Below are 22,474 nucleotides of genomic sequence, written 5' to 3' on the forward strand. Positions count from 1 at the left end.
CTGCCAGACAGGTTAATCAGTTTTCAGTGGAAATGTAAATTATCTCCAGGCTGAGAATACATTTCAAATGGTTAGCTGCTCGTCTCCATGGGCGGTGTTTATACAAATGTAGTGTTGCCTCTTAGATATCAGCTTTCACACAGAAATAAAAAGGATTTCAGAGATTTCTTCTCTCATGTGTTCCTCAAATTGCATTGGTTATAGAAAGGATGAGCATTTCTGTGTGTTGCAGTACTACCTCATAACGGGCCTATCGTGTCTGACAGTGAATGTCAATTCATTAAACAAGCGTGACTAAAGCAGTTAATTCAGGGAAAAATCCTAAAGCCAGATGGTTTTTCTGTATGTTCTTATGCTATGTGTGATGTTTCAGTTAGAATCTAAACTAAAGTGTGTCAATTCCTGCTGTGCAAAATTCCCTTTTATGTTTTATGTTTTCTTGCTTACCTTCCTGAGGACGGCTGTTGAGGTCTGAGTATTCGTGTCCTCTCCTACAAACCAAAAGACACCACTGGACACCGCTGCAAATTACAGTGTGAGGGCAGAAATGGTAAAGGTCAGTAGTAAATTATGAAATTTTGTCAGTAGCCTCTTTTCAATATTTGTCACGCAATTGGAGCAACAATGTGAAGCTATTTCACCTTAAAAGAAAGGCTTTGAAATCAGAACTGCAATGTAGAACACTTATTTAACTCTTGGATCTATCGTAAACAATCTGTGGGAAGTGTGTAACATTTTTTACAGCACTTTGTCACACACTGCCAAATATGGATCAACTAGAAGTATTGGTATTCTCAGTACTTTGTACCAGCAGTACTTTTTAGAACCCATCTGAGTTGTGCCATGAATTACACATAAGATGTTTCTCAGTTTAAGAGTTTTGTAATTATAGAATGTCACAGTTTGTCATAAGGATAGTAAATTACACTTTACTACCTCTCTATTCAATGCACAGTATTTCCTGTAATTATCCCTTTTTGCTACAGAGGCCACTGTTCCCACTGACAAAAAACATATTATGCTTACGTTTACAGGTATTGGGGAACCATCAAATGCCGGTTTCGCCCGTTCTTGTAAGTAATATATGTTGTGCATGTGTGTGATGTACTTATAGGGTTTGACTTGTGTTAATACTCAAGATTGTATCACTGTGCAGAACTGCAGGATTGTTAATCTGTGCACCTTGAAACAAAAAAGAACAACACAAAAATAAATGATTGAAAAATTCTCAATTTGCAATATTTATTTATCTTATTCTCACCACTGTAAGAATGACAGCAACACACTTAAGCAATAGTAGCATTTCTTTGCACTGAGTACAAACAGGACAAGCTTTCAATTTTCTTTGATTCATTCCTTGCATGACATGCTGGAATCCAGTGATCAACACATACTGTACATATACAATTTTGACCAGCAAAACATTTCAATCACAGTAAACCTAAAGCACAGTAGACCACAGCAGGCCTAACAAGAAGAAAAAGATGCCTTCCACCATTATCTGTCCAGTTCCACTTGTTTCTGTATGTTTGTCTTTTGGCTGCCTCTGCTGGTCAGATGTTAGATGGCAGCGTTTCATGTTTCCAGCCATGTCCCACACCAGCATTTCTGCCTGAGCAGAGCAGCAGCTGGATGTGTACCTCACCCACAGCGGCTGAGATGACCCCACAAACCATTCGGAAATATTTAAAGGTGGGTCTCCTGTCTGTAATCTGGCCATGTAGTGGTGATGATGGTGCCCTCCACTGGTTGATTTGTCCCCGTGTTGTTGTTGTTGCTGGTCAAGGCCAGGCTGGGCCTCTCTGAGGCTATCCTGAGTGGGTGAAGGGCTGTGGAATAAGGTCAGATTTCCTTCACCCCTCTGCAGCTGGATGGCAGCCAGGCCAGAGCGACCGTTATCTGACACAGCCAGAGACACGCTCCAGGTTGAGTTGTTGCAAACAGAAAAACAGTTAGACTGAACTCGTGCCGCAGAGCAGGATGGTGGGGATGTGTCGGCATCCTATAGGAGAAAATGTGTCATACACAGAAAAATCTTCCATCATGCAGGAAGGATTTGAACATGCAAAAAGCACAGAAACGTTTCCTTAAAATAACATACACTCAGTATTCAGTTCATTAGGTACACTGGTGAAAATGTATGTTCATTGTATGTTAAACAGCATCATAAAGGTGGTAATTCAACTATATAATCATTGTGGAGGATTTAGTTTGTGGTGCTGTTAAACTGTGATGTATTAAACACAAGTGGTTCTGTTCTTTAGTCTAGCCCACTGACTAAAACAGGGATGCCAAAATAATAGAAACGTGTCAGTACAACACAATACAATTCAGTGGTTTTAAACCTTCACAAATTTAAGACTGTTAAATTAGAATGCATTCAATTTTACTAGTGTACCCAATGAACTGGCAAATGAGTTAAGTTTCCAGAGAGACTATCCTACTAGTTAATGCTCACCGGTGGTACCACAGTCAAATAGGCCACTGCATAATTTGAGTCTGAAGAGTCGCGAGCATGCACAGTGAGTGTAAGCGTCACAGTCTCTCCTCCCCGAGCTGTGGCAGGAGTGTGGATGTTCACCTGGCCAGGAAAAGACGCTTGTTCTGTAACGTTGATCCTGAAGGACAAAAAAAAAAAATCTAATTTAAACCCTTATTTAGAGTCAACATCAAAAGAAATGTTTATTCCAAGTATTCATGCATCTGCCTTTGATGCAAATGAAACTAAACGGTAAGATCAGTGCTTTGCTGCTCATTTATTAAAACCTTATTCAGAGGCAGGCATTTGTTTAGTCATTTATTTATTTAACTTTTACTCTATGTACCCGTGCAGCCCTCTGGTGTCAAGATATCCACGGTCGTCATCAGCGGTCAAATCAAAGAGCCGAGCAGGACCGTGGTTGAGGATGTCAAAGTCCACCATTGTGCTGTGACCAGGTACAAGGCGCGAGGCAGACAACACCTGAAAAGATAAAGATGTAAAACTCCTTTTAGTGGACTCTGGCTGACAGTGGAAAGCAAAATGCAGTTTGGCTGTTTAATGCTTCATTGTTGTCCATAGTTACAGATGAAGCAGCAGTATTTTTACATCCAGCCATCATTTCTCAGTTCTGGCTTCTCAAACCCTAAAAAAGGTTACCTAATGTGTATTTAAATAACTGGACAGAAACACTAAAACTGAGGGCCATGCAAAACAAAACAAAAGGCTAAAGGTCTGAGTTAATGACACCTTCAACAACACTTTTCATTATTGTTTATGTTGTTTATAAGAATACATCCTGCATCTGATTACCTGTATCTGAACGTGAGTGGGCTGCACCGTCTCCGTGGAAACCCTCTCCAGCTTGTTTCCTCTGCTGTCTTTACCTGTGAGTCCAACACAGAAGGGAACTCTGGGAACAGAGTCCACCACTCCAACCAGCTCTCCCAAGGAATAGGATAATGAAGATGAGGAGGAGTTCAGCTTCACCTGCTGAAGGACCTCCCCTTTAACTCCCAGCAACGTTGCATGACTAAAAGATACCTCCTCATCTGAAGTCAGGCCTGTAACAGCCACCACCAAAAAGGCAGGGACACCTGGAAATAACAAGGAGCAATGCTTTTGACAGATGGCCGGCACATCCTCCAGATGTCATTTGATCATTGTTACAAATGTAAGAAAATCCAAATCCCTCACCTGCTACAGGACTACCCTCCACTTTGGACAGACCTGGGTGTGTCTCATTGGATAGTGTGGCAAAGTAATACAGGAAATCAACACTGCTGTCACCTTGTGGTCAAAACACAGACCATTGTTTGTCTCATTACACTCTGGTATTGCAGTCACATTTCAAGAAATGCACCAGTAATTGTGCATCAGTGGATCTGCTTGACGCCATACTCAACATATATATATATATTCTCTTACCTATTACATTTAATGTGAGGTGTCCGTCACTCTTGGCTTGGAGTTTCCACTGACCAGACTGTATGGGAGGAAGCAGGCTGATGCGGTACAGACCCTGGAAGTGCTCCAGCTCTGCCAAAGGGCCTCGCTCGTTCAACACAGACTGGGTTTGTTCTGGCAAGAAGAGGAGGAATGTGAGGAGGTGGGCCTATTTTATCATCTAACACAAAGAAGAGGGTTTTTTTTTTTTGCATCTGGGAATGAACAATTTCAAACAGGTACAAAGTTCATTGTGATTCTCAAAATCATAATCAGCTTATAGAGCTTCTAATGCACCTTTGTGCTAACAGAGATATTTGGAAATGTTGACGTGCCAGTTACCTGATGGGCTGGTGAGGACACACTCTATCATAGTGCCAGTGACATGTAGGGTTACGGTTTTTACTGAGCTGTCAGTACTGAACGAATGAACAGACATCAGCTCCTGGTCACTTTTCACATGGAGGAGAGTTACCTGAGGTGGAAGTAGAAAGAGATGTGAAAATGACTCAACAAAATGATTAATATGGGGGGAAAAAAATTAAAAACTTCTACTGATGATCAGTGCTTTGGTTTTCTAAATGCCATTGTCTCTATTATATGTCTATAATATACACCGATCAGCCACAGCATTATGACTGGAGAAGTTAATAACAGTGACCATCTCGTGACAATGCATCTTGCTGTCAGTACCTTGTCAGCAGCTGTGTTGTCCTCCAGTATGGCAGAGACCCTGTGGATGTCAGAGTTGGTGGTGAATATTGTCAGTCCGCCTGACAGGGCAGACAGGGACGAGTAGAGAGAGAAACGATCCGGGGACAAAGGCTCTTTATTCCCCCTCTTCTTCCTCCTCCTCGTCCTCCCATCCCACTTTGTCGCATAGTTCGGGTCTTCAGTAAGGAGAAACGTTACCTTTGGGACAATATGAACTTGAGCGATGGATGAGCTGAATGCTAAAATGCAATTTGCTTAACCTGGGTCTCAATACATTTTTACTTAAAGCAATATAAAGTGCATCTGCAAATATAGAACACTTCTCAATAATATGCAAATTAAATGCACTGTCACAATTTGTCTGAACTGGTAATGCCATCAGGTGAAAGTGTTATATTAGTTTTAAATGTGTGTAATGTAGATAGTTGTTCCAGCTGACTGTCTGAGAGAATGTGGCAAAGCATGGCTCTGTGTGTTGAGAGCAGCTCCAGACTTCTATCTAGTACATCCTCACTGCAATCTTTCTCTTTGCAGATCATCTGAATCACACTGGAGAATGTAAGATTTATCCAATGGTGGACTTTTACATTCTCTTTAAAGTTAAACCTACCCTGCTTTGCTTCTCAAGGGTGAGGGCCTTTACCGCATCAAACAAATGGGCGTCTTTAGGGGAGGCATCAGTGAACACGAAGATCTCTGACAATGGAGGACTGTGAGTGAGTGCCAGCTAAAAACAAAAAACACACAGGAGGAGTGGAACTTAGCTGCTACATGCAGATCCATGAATATTGTACATGCACATTCCACGTCACCCAATTTAGATTTACGCGAACTGCAGAGAGGCACATCTCTGGTTCGTCTCCTCCTCCCAGGGCCATCAGGTTCTCCATGTGCTGCATGAACTGGTCCGGGTCATCAGTCTCATACACTGGTCCTACCCCTGCAGATTACAGTAGATAGAAATGATAAGATTATGATGGAAGGGAAACTTTTTATTATTTTACTATAGTTTATTTATGACACCAAAAAAGAACCACTGTTTATCATGTGCTTCAGCTGAGATCACCAGTTACTAGTTGAAGCTTCATATTTACTGTACAAACATAACAGTGGTATCAAGCGTTTCCTCAATCTCTGGTCCACTTCACCTTATTCAAACTACGGGTGCTGCTGAAAATGTAATTTCCTGATATTCAGGCAATGATTTTATTTATGTTCTTCCCAAAAAAATGAGAAATGTAAATGTGCATATGATTCATCGGGATCGAAAAAGGAAGTATTTCTGGAGAGTCACCTTAACTTTGGTTTTGCTGACGCATATTTCTGACCAGACTTGAAAAGTTTCTTGCTAATGTACAAACTGAAACTAGGGTGCACAATCATTATGTGTGTGTGATCTGGGAGCGGCACTAAATCTCTCTGATACAAATGAGCGGACAAAAGCTGGAGACCACTGGTCTGAAACGTATGGTTGCTATAGCGACAATGTATAACTGCCCAAGGAAAAACAGCCTAAATGTATAGGTAGCTATAGTAGGGTCTATGACCTTGAGATTATACCAAAAACATTCAGTCACCTTAAAACTAAACGATTATTCAAGTAAAACATAAAACTCACGTTGGAAAAGTATACATTCATGATATGATAGTTTTAGGAAGGCCCAGCTCAGCTCTTCTTGCAGATCTGTCAAATCTTATACTGTCTGTGACAAACTCTCACCTGGATCATGGAAGGGCACAAGCAGAAAGGTGCCAGTCTGCCCAGGACGGCTGGCTCGGCTCTGGATGATAGAATGAGCCCTGAGGCGAGCAGCGGTGATCTCCTCAAACATGCTCCCTGTGGTGTCTATGACAAATACCAGTGCAGGAACCTGTTTCACACTGAAGAGCCTGTTAAAGGAAGTTTGAAAGGAAATAAAGACACTCAACAAACTCTTGGAACATAATATTTTTGGGAAGCTGGAGGCCTGCATACAGTATATTATTATAATAAAAGTGGGTGGAAGTTGCCTGAGGAAGGTTTCGTGGCCCACAGAGTCTCTGAGGTCCCTCAGCACTGCCAGGGTGGCCTCAGTAGCCACAGTAGCCGCTTCGACATGGAGGTAATGGTGAGGGGAGAAGAGAGGTGAGGTGCTGTCCTTGTTGATGCCCCCTTTGGCCCCCATGTGGCGGCTGCTGTCTAGAATACCTCCATGACTACATTTGCCTGAGACAAAAACAAACAAACAAAAAAAACATCATTAAAACTTTGCAGACTGAATTCAATTTATTTTTTATTTTTTTTAGCACCTAGTGACCGAAGTTGTACCCTGAGGTTTTTGGGGGACGGTGCCGAAGTAGCCAGTGGTGAGCAGCTGGGAGTCCTCCTGTGTGTTTGTCAGTCTTTGCAGGAGGTTGTTTCGACAGGTAATACTGAAGCACTCCATACAGGTAGGAGTGTCTTCTGTGGACAGACAAGATGACAGCTTAGGTCAAAGGTTAAAACCGTTACTTTTACATAATTTGCATGTTTGGGGGGTTTCACTCTTTGAATTGGAGGTCTTTTAAACTGAATGACATGATACTTTAGTTCAACAGCTGATATATCTCACTAAGCAATCTGAAAAACAATCACATGCCAACCTTTGGAGATAAAAAAATAAATAAATAAAAATGTTGGCATGCTGTAATAATGACTGGGTTGTTTTCACATCACTCTTCAGGTTCATGGTGTTTCTGTGAAGTAACACTCTGAGGTAAGTATCTACATAAACAAGACACTTTGGTGACAGTGTGTGAAAAGAGAGATTGTCTTATGCTGCCCACTTAAAATGCAGAATCATCTTTTAAAGTATGCAATAATAAAAAATAAAAAAAACGAAAAGAACAAAAAGAAAATGTCTTTAGTGTGATCACAGATGTAAATTACCATGAGCTACTGGGATGGCAGGCTCATCTGGCTGGAGCAGGTGGTGGTAAATGGAACGCTGGCCCATCTCCACCCAGTTACTGTGGCTGTAGAAGTCCTGACATGAAAGATATTTCATGCACGTTCACATGCTGCAGCCGTAATCATCAAATTATTCCAGAGCAGCCAACTTTCACCCCATTGCTCATTATCAAATCGTAAATATATAGTGTACAGTGTACCTGCAGAGAATGAAATAGCCGACCCAAGCTCTGACGAGCACTTTGGTACTGTTTGGCCCGTGCTGAGAGCAGAGCCTGAGTCCAGAACTGGCGTAACATCGCCATGGCGCTGTCGACACGCTCTGAATCAAAGTGGTAGACCGGGTCAGACCTGGTGGAGCTCAGGAAGTCCATATCTGCATTGAACTTCACCACCTCTCCCACAGCTCTCCAGAATGCACGACCAAGGCTGGTCTGGGAGGGGATAAAATGTCTGAGTTCAGATATCACATTCGGTGTAATACATTAAGAAAAAGAGCAATTCACTTTTTTTTTTTTTTTTTTTACTGTTTTACACATACTCTCATCTAAGCATGGACTTCAAACATGGGCTCACCTGTCCCTCTGCATCGTTTCCCTGGTGGTTATTGGTGGCCCTCAGAGTCTCCAGGGTGACATTGAGGATGGCCTGCTCTGTAATGTACTGGTGTGTGTGCGAGCCCCATGAAAAGGTGAACACTGCAGACCAAAAGTTGGGGAGGAAGCCCATGCACGGTAAAGCCATGAGGAGGAGGTAAGTAACAATAAAGTGGTGCACCTGCTTCCCACTTCCTTCCCACATTCCTCTGCTCTGTGACATTATGCCTTTGAGAAAAGCACAACAGATCACATTCTACCTGCATAAAACAGAAGAAAAATCCACTTTTGACATCAGTTGCAATACAAAATATATTAATTTGCTTTTAAAATGCGTGATGTAAACATAAACTGTTGCAGAAATGCTCCGTAGATACATCACATGACACCAGTCACTACATGGCATGCAGTAGTTGCCTTTTGAGAAATCCATATTGAGAATATTGTTGTTTCAGACATTTGCCTGAACTGAATAATCATCACCAAATGTTGGCCTGCTTCCACATTTTGTCACATAAAACAAGCATTTGCTGCTTGCTAAATGAATGGATTTTATGGACCCCTATTGTCGCAGAGAATTTTGTGCTAATTTGTTCATGTTGTGCCAGTCATCCGTGTGTCCTTTTCTGTCATCGCCCACTCCTTGCTACCACCCCCTACACCTCCTTGTCAGATCTGTCACAGCCTGTTCTGTACAGAGTCTGCCATTGTCCTTTGCCATCTTTATTCAGACACAATACTCTGATTTTGTTCTCACAGTCTGCGCTTTCACAAGGGAGAGGGTGAAACAAAGCACGAAGCCTATCAGCGACTGCCCCCTCTACTCTGCCAGCCTCCTTTCATGAAATCAGATTCAAATGACTGGCATGGCCTCTTAAATTGCAAGTGTCTCCTCCTCCTTTTGCCTTATACGTACTTGTGTACTGCCGTCCAGTTTAAGTAAGTGCCCATCAACAAAACGTTTATAGCATCTGGAGCTTAGCCTGTCACACAACTTTCATCATTATCATCATCACAGTGGAAAAGTGTCATCCTTAAGGTTTAATTTGACAGATTACTGCATGCTACGTTATTTACTTTTGAAGTACACTTTGTATCTTAGCAAGCAGAACGCTATTTACAATAAAAATGTTCTCACCTTAGTACCTGCTGTACGACTCTTCCTCTTCACACTGCAGAGAAACACCACAAACTTATGTTTATATGACCGCGTAGATTCTTTCCCACTACCACAGCATTTCCGTCTGCATAACAAAACTGTTGAGTCTTTCGTAATTCATCTGTCCTTGGGTTCTTGTCTCTTGCTGGCTCACGACGTGAGCAGAAGAAGAACTTAGATAACGGTATGGTGGACACGGCGTGGTCTTGTGTGTGTGTTACTTAGTGCGAGGGGCAACGCCATGAGGCAGAAGACATCTCGTCATAGCTCCCCTACAGCCTCTCGCCCCTCCTTAACCCCCATTATTGCATGGTGCATTGAATCCCCACAATAGGGCCGCATATATTACCAGCCGGGGTGTTCAACTTAGGCCTACCCCAACCCCCTTGCCGGCCATCCATCACTCTCTCTTAACCTCACAAAAACCAAAATCACTGCTTTCACCACCGCAAACACCACTACCACTTGTTTTCTCACTAGACTGTCAGTAGCATTGCAAAGAAGGGCATCAGTTGCTAGCCAACACTATAGACAGTGCTGGACTTCAGATACTGGTTCTGAATGTGGTAAAAGGACAAGAAGGATGGGGTACTTTTCGGCTTTTTTCACTAATTTGGCCCCAGCTTTGAATAGAGTTTCACTGATAGTTTAAGTTGAAAAGTTAAAAGGAAGCTAAGCGATAAGACTAAAGTTTTGTTGCTTTGTTTATTGGAGGTCGACTGCATTTGTATCGTCTGTGTAAAGTTGGCAGACAGAACCAAGAAAACATGTGACATGAACCTGTACAAAGAAATGCTGGAGGCGGGACTTAATCTGCTGAACCTCGTAATTTACTGGAATCCTGCAGGTGATATTTCCTGTTCACCCGCGGTAACATGCAGTCTACCACGGTGTCATTTCTGTCTAACACATCAACCACACAAATATGTCAGCAACTCTGGTGGCCTACTTCATGCTCTGCTTCATGCTTAGTGTGTGTGTGTGTGGGGGGGGGGGGGGGCTATGCAAGCATGTGTGGTTATAACTACTTCTCTCTTAAGAGACTGCAGAGCTTGATCTAGGCAATACTAACAATTGAAGCGCCGATTTGTGCACTTTGCGTATCTGTGCTCATTTAGAATTGGCCAAGTCAACACTTCCTCAAACTATGTTTCTCAGACCATTCGTGAACCATATCTTCTTTGTAGCAGGGTGAAATGTCCAGATGAAAAAGGCCACTGCTAACAGGGAATACTGTTCCCATGAAAGGGTGTACATGGTTAGCAACAATGTTTAGTGTTACGCCCCTCCACTCCTCCACTGGCTGTGCAAGTGTCTTTGGCTTGTGCTTAATCACCTTAACCAGCCACACCTGAGAAGACTGAATAAAAGGCCTTGGTGAAGAAGTCTAGGAGGATCACTTTTCAGCTGCAGAGGCTTGCTATGTCTGACCTGTGTTCTTTTTGTCATTTTTTTTTTTTTTTTTTTATTAAATAAACCCTTATTTTTCCAACTCCATCACGTGTCTCCACTTTGTGTTGCACCTCTCAAGCTGGGTCGTAACACTTAGGTAGGCATGAATTAATTTTTATACACACTCCTCTATTTTGAAACCTCAGTTCAAGTGAGTGTACAGCTGACTTTGGAAACTGTTCCTGTGAACCTGCAAACACATGATCAAGGGAGCTCTCAATGCAAGTGAAACAGACCATCCCTAGGCTGCAAAAACCAAACACGAATCAACAGTTTGGTACCTTCTGTCGAAAATAAGGACTTACTGGTGAGCTCTGCAGCTTGAAAGTGGTGGAGAAAATGGTTCAGAAAAACCCATTCACAACATCCAACCAAAACACTGTAGAGGAGGTAGACATAGACTTGATTATTAACAAAACAAGGTCTTTGAGGTGACGTGAGATGATTTGTCAAAGTTTCAGTGAGGTTAGACCATTCACTCTTCTTACTTCATTCTTTGATTGGCATAAATAGCATTGTAGCTATACTGTTGTTGAATTGAACCGAAATTGTTATTTTGATATTTTGCACAAACTTTTAGCTCTGCTCTGACGAGTACTCTACCTTCAGCATTTTACTTTAATAATAATAAGAATAATAATACATTTTACTTATAGGCACCTTTCACGACTCTCACTGTACAAAATTGTTTAAAATAAAACACAATTCAAATACACGAAATAGTTCAAATAAAACACAATTAAAGTACACACAAGCATAATGTAGAACGTATAGTTAAATACAAATGACAGATAGAATGGGAGATAGAAGTGAGACTGGAGTAGGCCTGTCTGAATACATAAGTTTTGAGCTGAGATTTGAAGGTGGTGACTGAGTCTGAATTTTTTAAGTATTCCGGGAGGGCGTTCCACAGGCAGGGGGCTGAATGGGAGAAGGCTCTGGACCCCATGGTGGTCAAGCGAGCAGGTGGGATGGTGAGTTGTTGTGATGAGGATGACCCAGGAGTGCAGGCAGGAATGTTTATTTGGAGCAGGTTAGTGAGATACTGAGGGGCGAGGTTGTTTAATGCCTTGAAGTTGAGAAGCAGGATTTTGCAGTTGATACAGAATTTGACAGGAAGCCAGTGGAGTTTCTTGGCTGTTTTCTACAGTGTAGAACAATACTTCAGACCACAAAACTATGACAAGACACAAAAGGGATTATGCAGTAAAAAAAGTGGAAACAACCCCAAACATGTTTTAAACCTTCTATTCCTCAAAGTAGCCATGGTTTACCTGATGACAGCTTTGCACACTTTGAGGTAGTGTTGGTGAAGATTTTCTTTTCCTCTGACTTGTGTGTTCTGTGTGTGCTGCAGAGGAGACAGCCATTCGGCCCCAGCAGCCTCAGAAAGACCCTCTGCTGCAGCTGATCTCCCTCCAGAAGGCCTCTGGCTCCAACAACCTAAAACGTGTTTTAAATCTTAGCCATGGTTTACCTGATGACAGCTTTGCGCACTATTTAAAATATCTTCATGAAATCATCACCTGGAAGAGTTCTGAGGCAAAAGTTATCTGGTGGAGTTTCTTGTCTGCTGAATGTATTTGAGACCATTAGTTGTGTTATTTTGAGGTAGTGTTGGTGTACAGTTCAAGTGCTGTAGTAATCAATCTTATAACAAGAACCACTCGGCTAAGTAAAGAGAAACAACAGTCCATCGATACTTAGAACATGAAGGTCAAATGCTGAGATGTAACAGGTTCTCATGAGGACCGTCGAGAAATGGCAGACCAAGAGTTCCCTCTGCTGCAGAGGATGAGTTCAGAGATCATCAGTTAACAGCACCTCAGATTACAGTCCACATCAGTGCTTCCCAGTTTGGGTAGCAGACATATCTGAACTTCAAGTGTTGAATCAGGGCTTTATGGTCAAGCTGCTGTAGAGAAACAAATTCTGAGGGAGACCAACAGTAAGAAGAGGACTGCTTAGACAAAGACATTAGAACAGCAGAAATCTGGACTTTGGTCTGATGAGTCCATTCAGAGAAGGTAAAGCATTCATATCATACCATGAAGTATGAAGGAGGAATAGAACCCATAACCGGTGAAAAACCCACTTCCAGGCTGTGTAGGACCTGAAGGAGAAACATCAGCATCTGATGACCTGACCTCAATAATCATCTGACCTAAACCCAACATATACTGTACGGTTTGGGAAGTCTTGAACGGCGAGTGAAGGAAACACGGCCAGAAAGTGCTCAGAGTAAGAGGGAACTGTTTAAAGACTTCAGGTGACGACCTCACGAAACTGTTATTCTAGTAAAAGAAGGCTAGTTTGAAGAAACAGCTGTCATAAAGCTGTTGTGTCCTGCATTAAAGAGCCTTATCATTGCACAGGAGATCATTTTACTTGATGAGTATGACCACAGCCAGTGGATTAATAGTGGGTCATAGTCACTCAAGGTGAAAAATGCTCATGGATATTGATTCCTATACTGCAGAGAATACTGTTCAACATAATGAAGAGATATTTCACCAAAAAGCTAATTTTGTGGTCTTGTGTAGTCCTTCAGGTTCTGATGGATACAAACCTGCAGGCATCCGAAGTTTATTCTCTCGTATAAAGAAAAACCTGGATGTCATAAAGATGTCTTCTAAAATGTCTTTGAAGTCAAATTCTGCTCCAAAGTCTCTACCCAGTGTCAATACTGTTTGTAAGTTGATACATTAAGAGGTTCAGGCTATTGTTTGGTATTCATCCTCAACTCATGACATTGTTCAATATCCTACCCTCTTTTCTCGGGATGATAGCAAGTGCTTCTTCCACCAGGATGGCTGTAACTAATTCAAAGTCCGGTGAGTAAACGTTTCACTGGCTTCATGAATATGTAACAGAATACTTCTGCATCCACTGCTCAAAAAACAAAACAAAACAAAAAAAAAACATCAGATCTCAGTGGGAACAAAATCATGCTGGCTATCTATTCTGGTATGGACTGGGCAATGTGTTGGGAACGAAAAGATCTCACATTGTTTGATGGAAATGATAATAATCAACCTACACAGGGCTGAATTCAAAGACACCCTTAAAATGAAAATGAAAATGATGCTGTCAGGCGTCTCTATTTTACTGAAATTCCTTTGCAGCAACTCAGACTGGTGCTCAGTAGTTTGTATGGCCCCCACGTGCTTACATGCATGTCTGACAATGTGGGAGCATGCTCCTAATGGTACAATGGATAGTGTCCTGGGGTATCTTCCCAGATCTGATTGGAGAGTCAGAGGTCCAACCTGGCAGCATCGGATGGACCGAAACATAATGTCCCAGACCTATTGGATTTATGTCTGGCGAGTGAGGGGACCAGTCAATAGTATCGATTCCTTCATCCTCCAGGAACTGCCGGCATACTTTGGCCACATGAGGCCATTGTCGTGCACCGGGGGGAACCTGGGGCCCACTGCACCAGCGTAGAGTCTGACAATGGTTTCATGGATTTCATCCTGATACCTAATAGTAGTCAGGGTGCTGTTGTCTAGCCTGTAGAGTAGGGGTCTTCAATGTTTTCCAGGCCAAGGACCCCCAAATTGATGGAGAGATGGGATATTAAAAAAAAGTCCAATCAACCAAAACTTTCGCGACCCTCCCTGCAGTACCTCTGCGGACCCCCTCTTGAAGACCTCTGCTGTAGAGGTCTGTGCATCCCTCCATGGATATGTCTCCCCAGACCATCACTGACCCACCACCAAACTGGTTATGCTGAATGATGTTACAGGCAGCACAATGTTCTCCAGACCCTTTCACATCTGACACATGTGCTCAGGGTAAACCTGCTATACTCTGATTAGAATGGGCTCCATAAATTGTTTTGAGCAGTCTACTTCACCTTTTGTTTTCACCTTGTCTAAAACCTAAACCATCCACCTTCACATTCTTCAATTATATATACATATTTACTAACAACATCTAGCTGTGGTTATCTTTTAACTATATATTAAGACACAGTAATTCAAAGTGCATCTTGAAAGATACTTCCGGGCTGATGGATGCCATTTCTTCAGCTTGTTTGGAGAACAGCAACAACAACTGGGATGCTGTAAATGTTTTAGTAATGATGTTTATATGATTAAATTAGTCAAATGGCTTGTGAAATAAATGACACACATGAATGCAAATCATTAGTGACACATCATCCAAAATAATAAAGGGATATTTTTATCTTTCCTTCTTTTCCTCTGACTTGGTATGTGCTGCAGAGGAGACAGCCACTCAGCCCCAGCAGCCTCAGAAAGACCCTCTGCTGCAGCTGATCTCCCTCCAGAAGGCCTCTGGCTCCTGGCTGCTTGATCCAGCTCTGGCTGCTGCACTGGGGAAGACCAGAGAGGAAGTGGAAAAGTCAAAACCTGCACTGGTGGGTTGTTGTCAAAGACAATGAGACAAATTAATAATGGCGGTTTTTAAAGCTGGTTTCATAAAGCACACAGGAAATATTACAGTTAGCATAACATGCTACACTAGTAGAAATATAGATCAGAACCACTGGTCAACATTTTCTATTGAGGTATTTTATTCTTTTGAGTTTCATCTTCTTGTTCTGCCTGTTCCATGTGTTTCTCTTTCATCTGGTGAATTAGGTCAAGGAGGAATTGTGGGCCACCATCCTGGCTCTGATCTGGCTTCATGGTTTCAAGATGGATTCAAAGGAAGAGTGGGAGCTTCTGGCTATGAAGGCTGTGTCATGGCTCAGTGCTCAGAATGGTAGTGACCTTAATACTAAGAGCTCATCTGCTGTTTTAACAGTGTAACGGTTCAAATCAGCTGTTTGTGTTCTTGTCTCTTTCAGCAGCATGTGTACCAGAGTGTGTGGAAGCTGGAAATGGACTGTTGGGTTGCAGCGTGCAGAAAGATGCTCTGGGACTCTGAGGGTTTTATTAAAGTGGCTTCACCTTCAGGATTGATACACAGAAGCAGATCTGCGCCAGCCTACTCTACTGCCAGTAATAACTGAATGCAGATCATTCCATGTTTTAATTTTCGTTTGTCATTTGATCTTGAACCTCGTCTGCTCTGTTTACTGTGGGGTAAAAACGTGACACTAAGTGGGTTTTCGGTTGCAAACTTCCACCCACACGGTGCACGTTCTCAAGGAAATGAAGCGCTCTCAGTGGGCGTGGCTTCAGTCCTTCTGCTTTATGAACTTAAATTGTCTTGACATATTCCAAAGAGAAAAGTAACTGTCCCGGACACATCTCGTCGACAGACATTTGTCCCGAGGTAAGATGGTTAGACGTTTGGTTGATTAGACATAATAAACTCAATACAACGTTTTATTAAGGTTACAGTGGCGATTAGAGTCATCACTTGAAGTTTGTGTTGAGGTAACACAATTACAGTAGGTTAATCATAGGAGTTTCTCTTGTAATTATTGAAATAAATTAAAAAAGACCTTAAATATATACAAATATATACAATATATACAATATACAAACACAAGAAACGAATTTAAATGGAAAGAGCAAAATCATATTCTACCAATACATTTAATAGTATTTTTGTTATTAGTGACCTCAACAGCTTTTATTAGGAACACTGAAAACAGTGACTTCAACTTCGTTTGAACTGCTGGATGTGAAGGGAAGTTTTATATTTAGTTTTGACTTCATAAATGTTGTCTTTTTGAGAAACTTTTTTGGTAAAGCCACTCTCTATGGAGTGAAATTAGTCTCAAATGTGTGTTCCATGATCCACACGTGAAACATTCACTAATGCTTACAACGATTTGTGTGTGAATTTGGGAAGGGTCAGAAATGCGTACCGAGCAATCTGAACATGTGATTGTGTTGCAAATTCACATCTCACATCTGACACAAAGGTCATTATTTTCGTTTTCAAAAGACTTCCTGTTTTTACGAGTGTCCAAGCCTACGCATACGGATGGGATACGGACAGGAGTCGGAGTTTTGAGACTATTTTCACGCTGCTCAGATCCGCACATCCACAAATGCATGGTGCCTTTAAGTGTCACCGGGAAAATGGGAAATCTGGGCTTTAGGCGAAGTGAGATATTTTTCCTTTAGGGAAAATCAATCTTTACGAACTAGTTTCTCGTTTAATTACAACACTGAACTCAATGGATGACCACGTAGATATTAATATATATTTTTCAATTCAAGATTATTTAAACATTTTTTAAAAATCTTTGGTCCAATAAGTCTTTGGTACATGCCAGAGCCGTTTCTGATAGGCGAACTAGGCGAATGCCATGCCACCAGGGGTCCCCAAAGCTGCATGTTCATCTTCATCTGAGAATTAAAATGTCCTGTCTTTATCTGTAGCTATCTCGTGTGTTTGTTACATACCTTATAGGCTTAAAATAAACGTAGGATATAAATAAAATAAACTGCAATTATAAGCAGTGGCTGGTGTTTTTGTGGCATTATTGCGTCACATTCGTTGTACCACACTGTCGCACAGTGATTGACGTAGCGGGCCGCCGACAGGTATAATGGGAATGATTGACAGCTACTCATCATTCCCTTTAACGAGAATATTAAACAAAGCAAGCACGGCATCAGAAAGAAGTTATCTCAGTGGCGCGGAAAAACGGAAGAAAAAGAAAACGGAGGAAGAAAAACTGTCAAAGGATAAAGGTAAGGCATTTGTTGATGACGTAGTGGAGGTGAAACGCCGTTTTTTAGCAAGTTTGTTTATTTGTCCTGCTAGCCAGCTAGCTAGCCCTGGGTAAATGTTAGCTAGCTGGCTAGGATTTGTTCGTATGTCGTATGTGAATGGACATTCTGTCCTGACATGGTCATGACTGGTATTGTTTTACACAATTAAAAAGAAAGAAAAAAAAGACCCCTTTATTCATATTATTATTATTATTATTATTATTATTATTATTGTTGTTGTAGTCTGCTCTGTCATTGTTCAGAGGAAGTTGTCTCTCAGATATTTGACACTTAACATTATTTTATTTTATTTTATTACTTAGGATTCATTTCAAGTTTAGTATGTATTTTATAGGCCTCTAATTAGAAGTGCTACTGTTTTATAATTTAAATCAATATTTTAAAGATTTGTCTTTTAAGTGATTTATAACTATGAGGCATCGTGTTTGTTATTTTAGACTATTGTGGCAGTAGATCATTTATCTTAGTTTTATATCTTTAACTAGTCCAATGTGTAAATTAATGCAGAAAACTCTTAGTGACAACTTTGTAATTGGGTACAAGCTTTAAAGGGACACTACATCAGAATTAGGGCTGCAACAACGAATCGATAAAATCGGTAAAAATCGATTATTAAAAGAGTTGGCAATGAATTTCATTATCGATTCGTTGTGTCGCACGATTATTACGCCACGGAGGTGTTTGTTGTATAAAAAAAAAAATAAAATAAATGGCAGCAACTCAATGCATTTAGGCATGTAGACATGGTCAAGACGATCTGCTGCAGTTCAAACCGAGCATCAGAATGGGGAAGAAAGGTGATTTAAGTGACTTTGAACGTGGCATGGTTGTTGGTGCCAGACGGGCTGGTCTGAGTATTTCAGAAACTGCTGATCTACTGGGATTTTCACGCACAACCATCTCTAGGGTTTACAGAGAATGGTCCGAAAAAGAGAAAATATCCAGTGAGCGGCAGTTCTGTGGGCGCAAATTCCTTGTTGATGCCAGAGGTCAGAGGAGAATGGCCAGACTGGTTCGAGCTGATAGAAAGGCAACAGTAACTCAAATAACCACTCGTTACAACCGAGGTATGCAGAAGAGCATCTCTGAACGCACAACACGTCAAACCTTGAGGCGGATGGGCTAAAGCAGCAGAAGACCACACCGGGTGCCACTCCTGTCAGCTAAGAACAGGAAACTGAGGCTACAATTCGCACAGGCTCACCAAAATTGGACAATAAAAGATTGGAAAAACGTTGCCTGGTCTGATGAGTCTCGATTTCTGCTGCGACATTCGGATGGTAGGGTCAGAATTTGGCATGAACAACATGAAAGCATGGATCCATCCTGCCTTGTATCAACGGTTCAGGCTGGTGGTGGTGGTGTAATGGTGTGGGGGATATTTTCTTGGCACACTTTGGGCCCATTAGTACCAATTCAGCATTGTGTCAACGCCACAGCCTACCTGAGTATTGTTGCTGACCATGTCCATCCCTTTATGACCACAGTGAACCCATCTTCTGATGGCTACTTCCAGCAGGATAACGCGCCATGTCATAAAGCGCGAATCATCTCAGACTGGTTTCTTGAACATGACAATGAGTTCACTGTACTCAAATGGCCTCCACAGTCACCAGATCTCAATCCAATAGAGCACCTTTGGGATGTGGTGGAACGGGAGATTCGCATCATGGATGTGCAGCCGACAAATCTACAGCAACTGCGTGATGCTATCATGTCAATATGGACCAAACTCTCTGAGGAATGTTTCCAGTACCTTGTTGAATCTATGCCACGAAGGATTAAAGCAGTTCTGAAGGCAAAAGGGGGTCCAACCCGGTACTAGCAAGGTGTACCTAATAGTGGCCGGTGAGTGTACATGGCACATTGGATGGAGGAAGTTGGGACATGTCTCAATGCATGTTAAATCACATCTGGAGGGTAGTTGATAGTTGAATGACCATACATACATCTTTTTGTGCACTTTATTTAATATATTTGGCAGATGTAAAGCATACATGTATGTTCTTTGTGTTAGTTCATTTGTTTTTGTTTTTTAAATGATTACTTTAACCGCTCAGAGATGTTCAAGGAGCAACCTGTTTATGCACTTTCTGCTCTGTCAGCTCTGTTTTTGAATTAAGGGTTGGAAATTAATGCTTTTTTTTGTCCGATTCATCGATTAATCGAAAAAATAATCGACAGATTAATCGATTATTAAAATAATCGTTAGTTGCAGCCCTAATCAAAATGTTTAATATAAAACAGATTCATTTTAATTTTCTGTATTACTGCAAATTACTGCAACATAACTGCAGTGATGTTGCAGTAATTTTCTGTATTACTGCAACATCACTGCAGTTATACAATAAGAATATGCGGCATGATCTATTTAGCTTGATAACCTACGGAGCTCTGTCTTTGCAGGAGCAATTCTAAAATATTTTGGAGCTCCAGACTTGAAGCCAGAGGGATCTTCCTGACCAGGAAGCTCCAGGACCATCACATAAACAGATAAACTGTTATTATTACTTTGATTAGGTATATTAGGTGTTATGCTGATAAGTGACTGTGATGTTAAATAAGCATTATTTTTAGTGTTGTTGTTTTCATAGTTGCACTTTAAAATAAATGTTGGTTTGTTGTATTTTCTTATTTAAAGTAAACATTTTTTATAAACACTCAAAATCGGTTTTATTTATTGACATATAGAGGATTGATGTTTTCCTTGTATTATAGTTTTTTTTTATCAGTGTAACTTGCCTGAATGGCTCAACTTAAGATGTTTAGTTTTAACTCTAGCCTGTTTTGCTCATGCAGTGTAATAGATTGTGGCATCTTAGTGGACCATCTAAGGGTTAGGAATCTCTTTATCATAGTTTGACAAACTGGTAAATGTAACGACTATCAGTGCTAACGCTTATTCAGAGGTTGCGCTAGACTTTTTTGTCGTCGGTCATTTTGACTGACAAGGTCATAAAAATTCCGTCATAATCTATTTTTACCCATCACTTTAATTTTAAATTTTTTTAAATGATAATAATGACATATTCAATAGCATTTCCTTTTCATTAAAGTTTCATTAACTTTAAGTACTTTTTTCAGAACAGTATTTGCTTTAAATGGTAACCAAAAAAAAAAAAAAGTTTCGGCTGCCGACACGTCTTGTCCGTATGGGACTGCCAGCCAGCGTAAACAGCTCTTGGACGGTACCGTAGGGTTGAAGCTTCGGTGGTATGCAAATTCCATGTTGGTAGCCGTAGCTACATAGACATATATACATATTATATGGTCTATGGCAGCAGTTCCCAAACTATTTTGGCCGCGCACTCCCTTCTATATCGCAACCGCGCTGACGCACCCCCAATCCCCCACACACAAAAAAAAAAAAAAAAAAACGCCACAAGGTTTTTCATATGCATATTAAAGGCAGCATGTTTAATCATGCTCAAGTTACCAGAACACACATATAACAAAATAATCACGATCATAACAACGGTTACGGAAATACAATTAGAACGCCAGTCATTTGAATTAAATTGTAATAAAGTTACACGCGACCCACAACATAAATAACAAAGAGGGTAGGCTCAGGAACAGATAAAAAAAATATCCATCTAACGATTTTCAAGTGCAGCGCACCTGGCTCTGTTAGTCGCGCATATACGGCATAGAAGAAGATAACTTCTTCTCCGCCATTGCATTTTGCATCCCGCCCGCCCCCTAGAGGCAGTGCGCGCACCACACTTTGGGAATCCCTGGTCTATGGTTAGCCGAGCCCAGTGGCCGAGCCGAGCTCTGATGTGTGCATCAGTGTAATCAGGGTACCAGGAAATCGTCCACCGACAAAAGTTCCGAGATGTTTGGAACGCAAACTTCGATGAGAGACAAGAGCCAATTAATAAGGTCACTCGCCACCAAGTGGTCAGGGGTGTGAATTGCAATCTTTCAAAATGATGGACGGCCTTCAGATTTTTCCGTCATATTTTTAAAAAAAAACGGTCAATGATGGAAGATATTCGGTTAACGCGACCCCTGCGCTTATTATGGTATGTCACACTTAATATAGAGCTGCTACAGTCCCTGACAAAAAGTCTTGTCGCTTATCAAAGTTGTAGGAACAACAAATAATAACTTGACTTATAGTTGATTGGAATCCGAAATGGCTCATATGAAAGGCAAAGGCCTCTAGATCATGCTTACTACACCAAAATAATCATTTAATTAGGACAGAAACATCAGATTTTGCTTGGACAAAATATTTGCGGTGATTGCGATGCAGTTCATCAGATGATTCATCAGAAAAATCAACCTTCTGACACTTTTCCATCCTTTCTGCAAGCTGTGGGCCTTGGCAAATGCAACACGATTTTTGTAGTTGTTTTCTGTTTGCTGGTCTGTGAGCACTAATTCGGCCATGGAGACCACTACGTGACAGAATTTGACAAACTGTTCTTGTAGATACAGGGGTTTCTGGTGACCAGTTCTCATGTAGCTCTGCTGCAACTGAAAAAGGACTGCCCCTGGACTGTCAAAGCAACAAATGGTCCTCTCGACAGGTCGGCCCTACCTGAGCCTGTCATGAACTTCACCAGTTTCTTCAAATCTTTTTCTTATCCTCTCCACTTGACGTTTGGATGCATTGAAGATGTCTGGAGGAGCCATTTTCACTATCCGCCTGAGTGGTGCTGTGGGGGATAGTGGAAGCATACTTAAAGTGCCCACTAATTGATGCAAGTGTGGCGCACAGGAAGTCTTTTGTTTTTGACCACAGGCTGGCGGTGGTTTTGAGTTCTTTGTTTAACTGCTTTATGCTTTTGTTTTACAAATAATTAAATGGATTGATATATCCGAAACAATTTTTTGCCTACAATAGTATGATTGAGTGCACTTAATGGAAGTCACGGAAGCAAAGAAGATCCTACAGCCGCAAGTGCATAACGAAGCCAAGTTGTGTCACCAGATGTCTTCCACCTCAGCAGCAGGTCTTCAGGCTCTTGCACTTCACATGAAGGTCTGGTGTGCTGGGGTTCTTTTTATACACATCTGGTG

The 22,474-nt window shown here is 41.4% G+C and overlaps 1 protein-coding gene across 1 annotated transcript; it reads right to left on the reverse strand.

Annotated features, from left to right (window-relative positions):
* Positions 1–202: 202 nt before the first annotated feature.
* On the reverse strand, positions 203–8,615 carry vwa7 (von Willebrand factor A domain containing 7). Its single transcript, XM_084559536.1, has 16 exons — positions 8,145–8,615; positions 7,769–8,002; positions 7,548–7,644; positions 6,948–7,082; positions 6,650–6,845; positions 6,360–6,529; positions 5,467–5,579; positions 5,250–5,366; positions 4,619–4,837; positions 4,268–4,400; positions 3,908–4,060; positions 3,677–3,769; positions 3,293–3,576; positions 2,826–2,962; positions 2,459–2,618; positions 203–2,002 (listed from the first exon to the last, which is right to left on the reverse strand). Exons 1-16 carry the CDS (start codon positions 8,385–8,387, stop codon positions 1,442–1,444), a joined length of 3,045 nt encoding a protein of 1,014 aa, XP_084415662.1. The 5' UTR covers positions 8,388–8,615; the 3' UTR covers positions 203–1,441.
* Positions 8,616–22,474: the final 13,859 nt, after the last annotated feature.

This window comes from Chelon labrosus, assembly GCF_963514085.1.
Source record: "Chelon labrosus genome assembly, chromosome: 13".
NCBI lineage: Eukaryota > Metazoa > Chordata > Actinopteri > Mugiliformes > Mugilidae > Chelon > Chelon labrosus.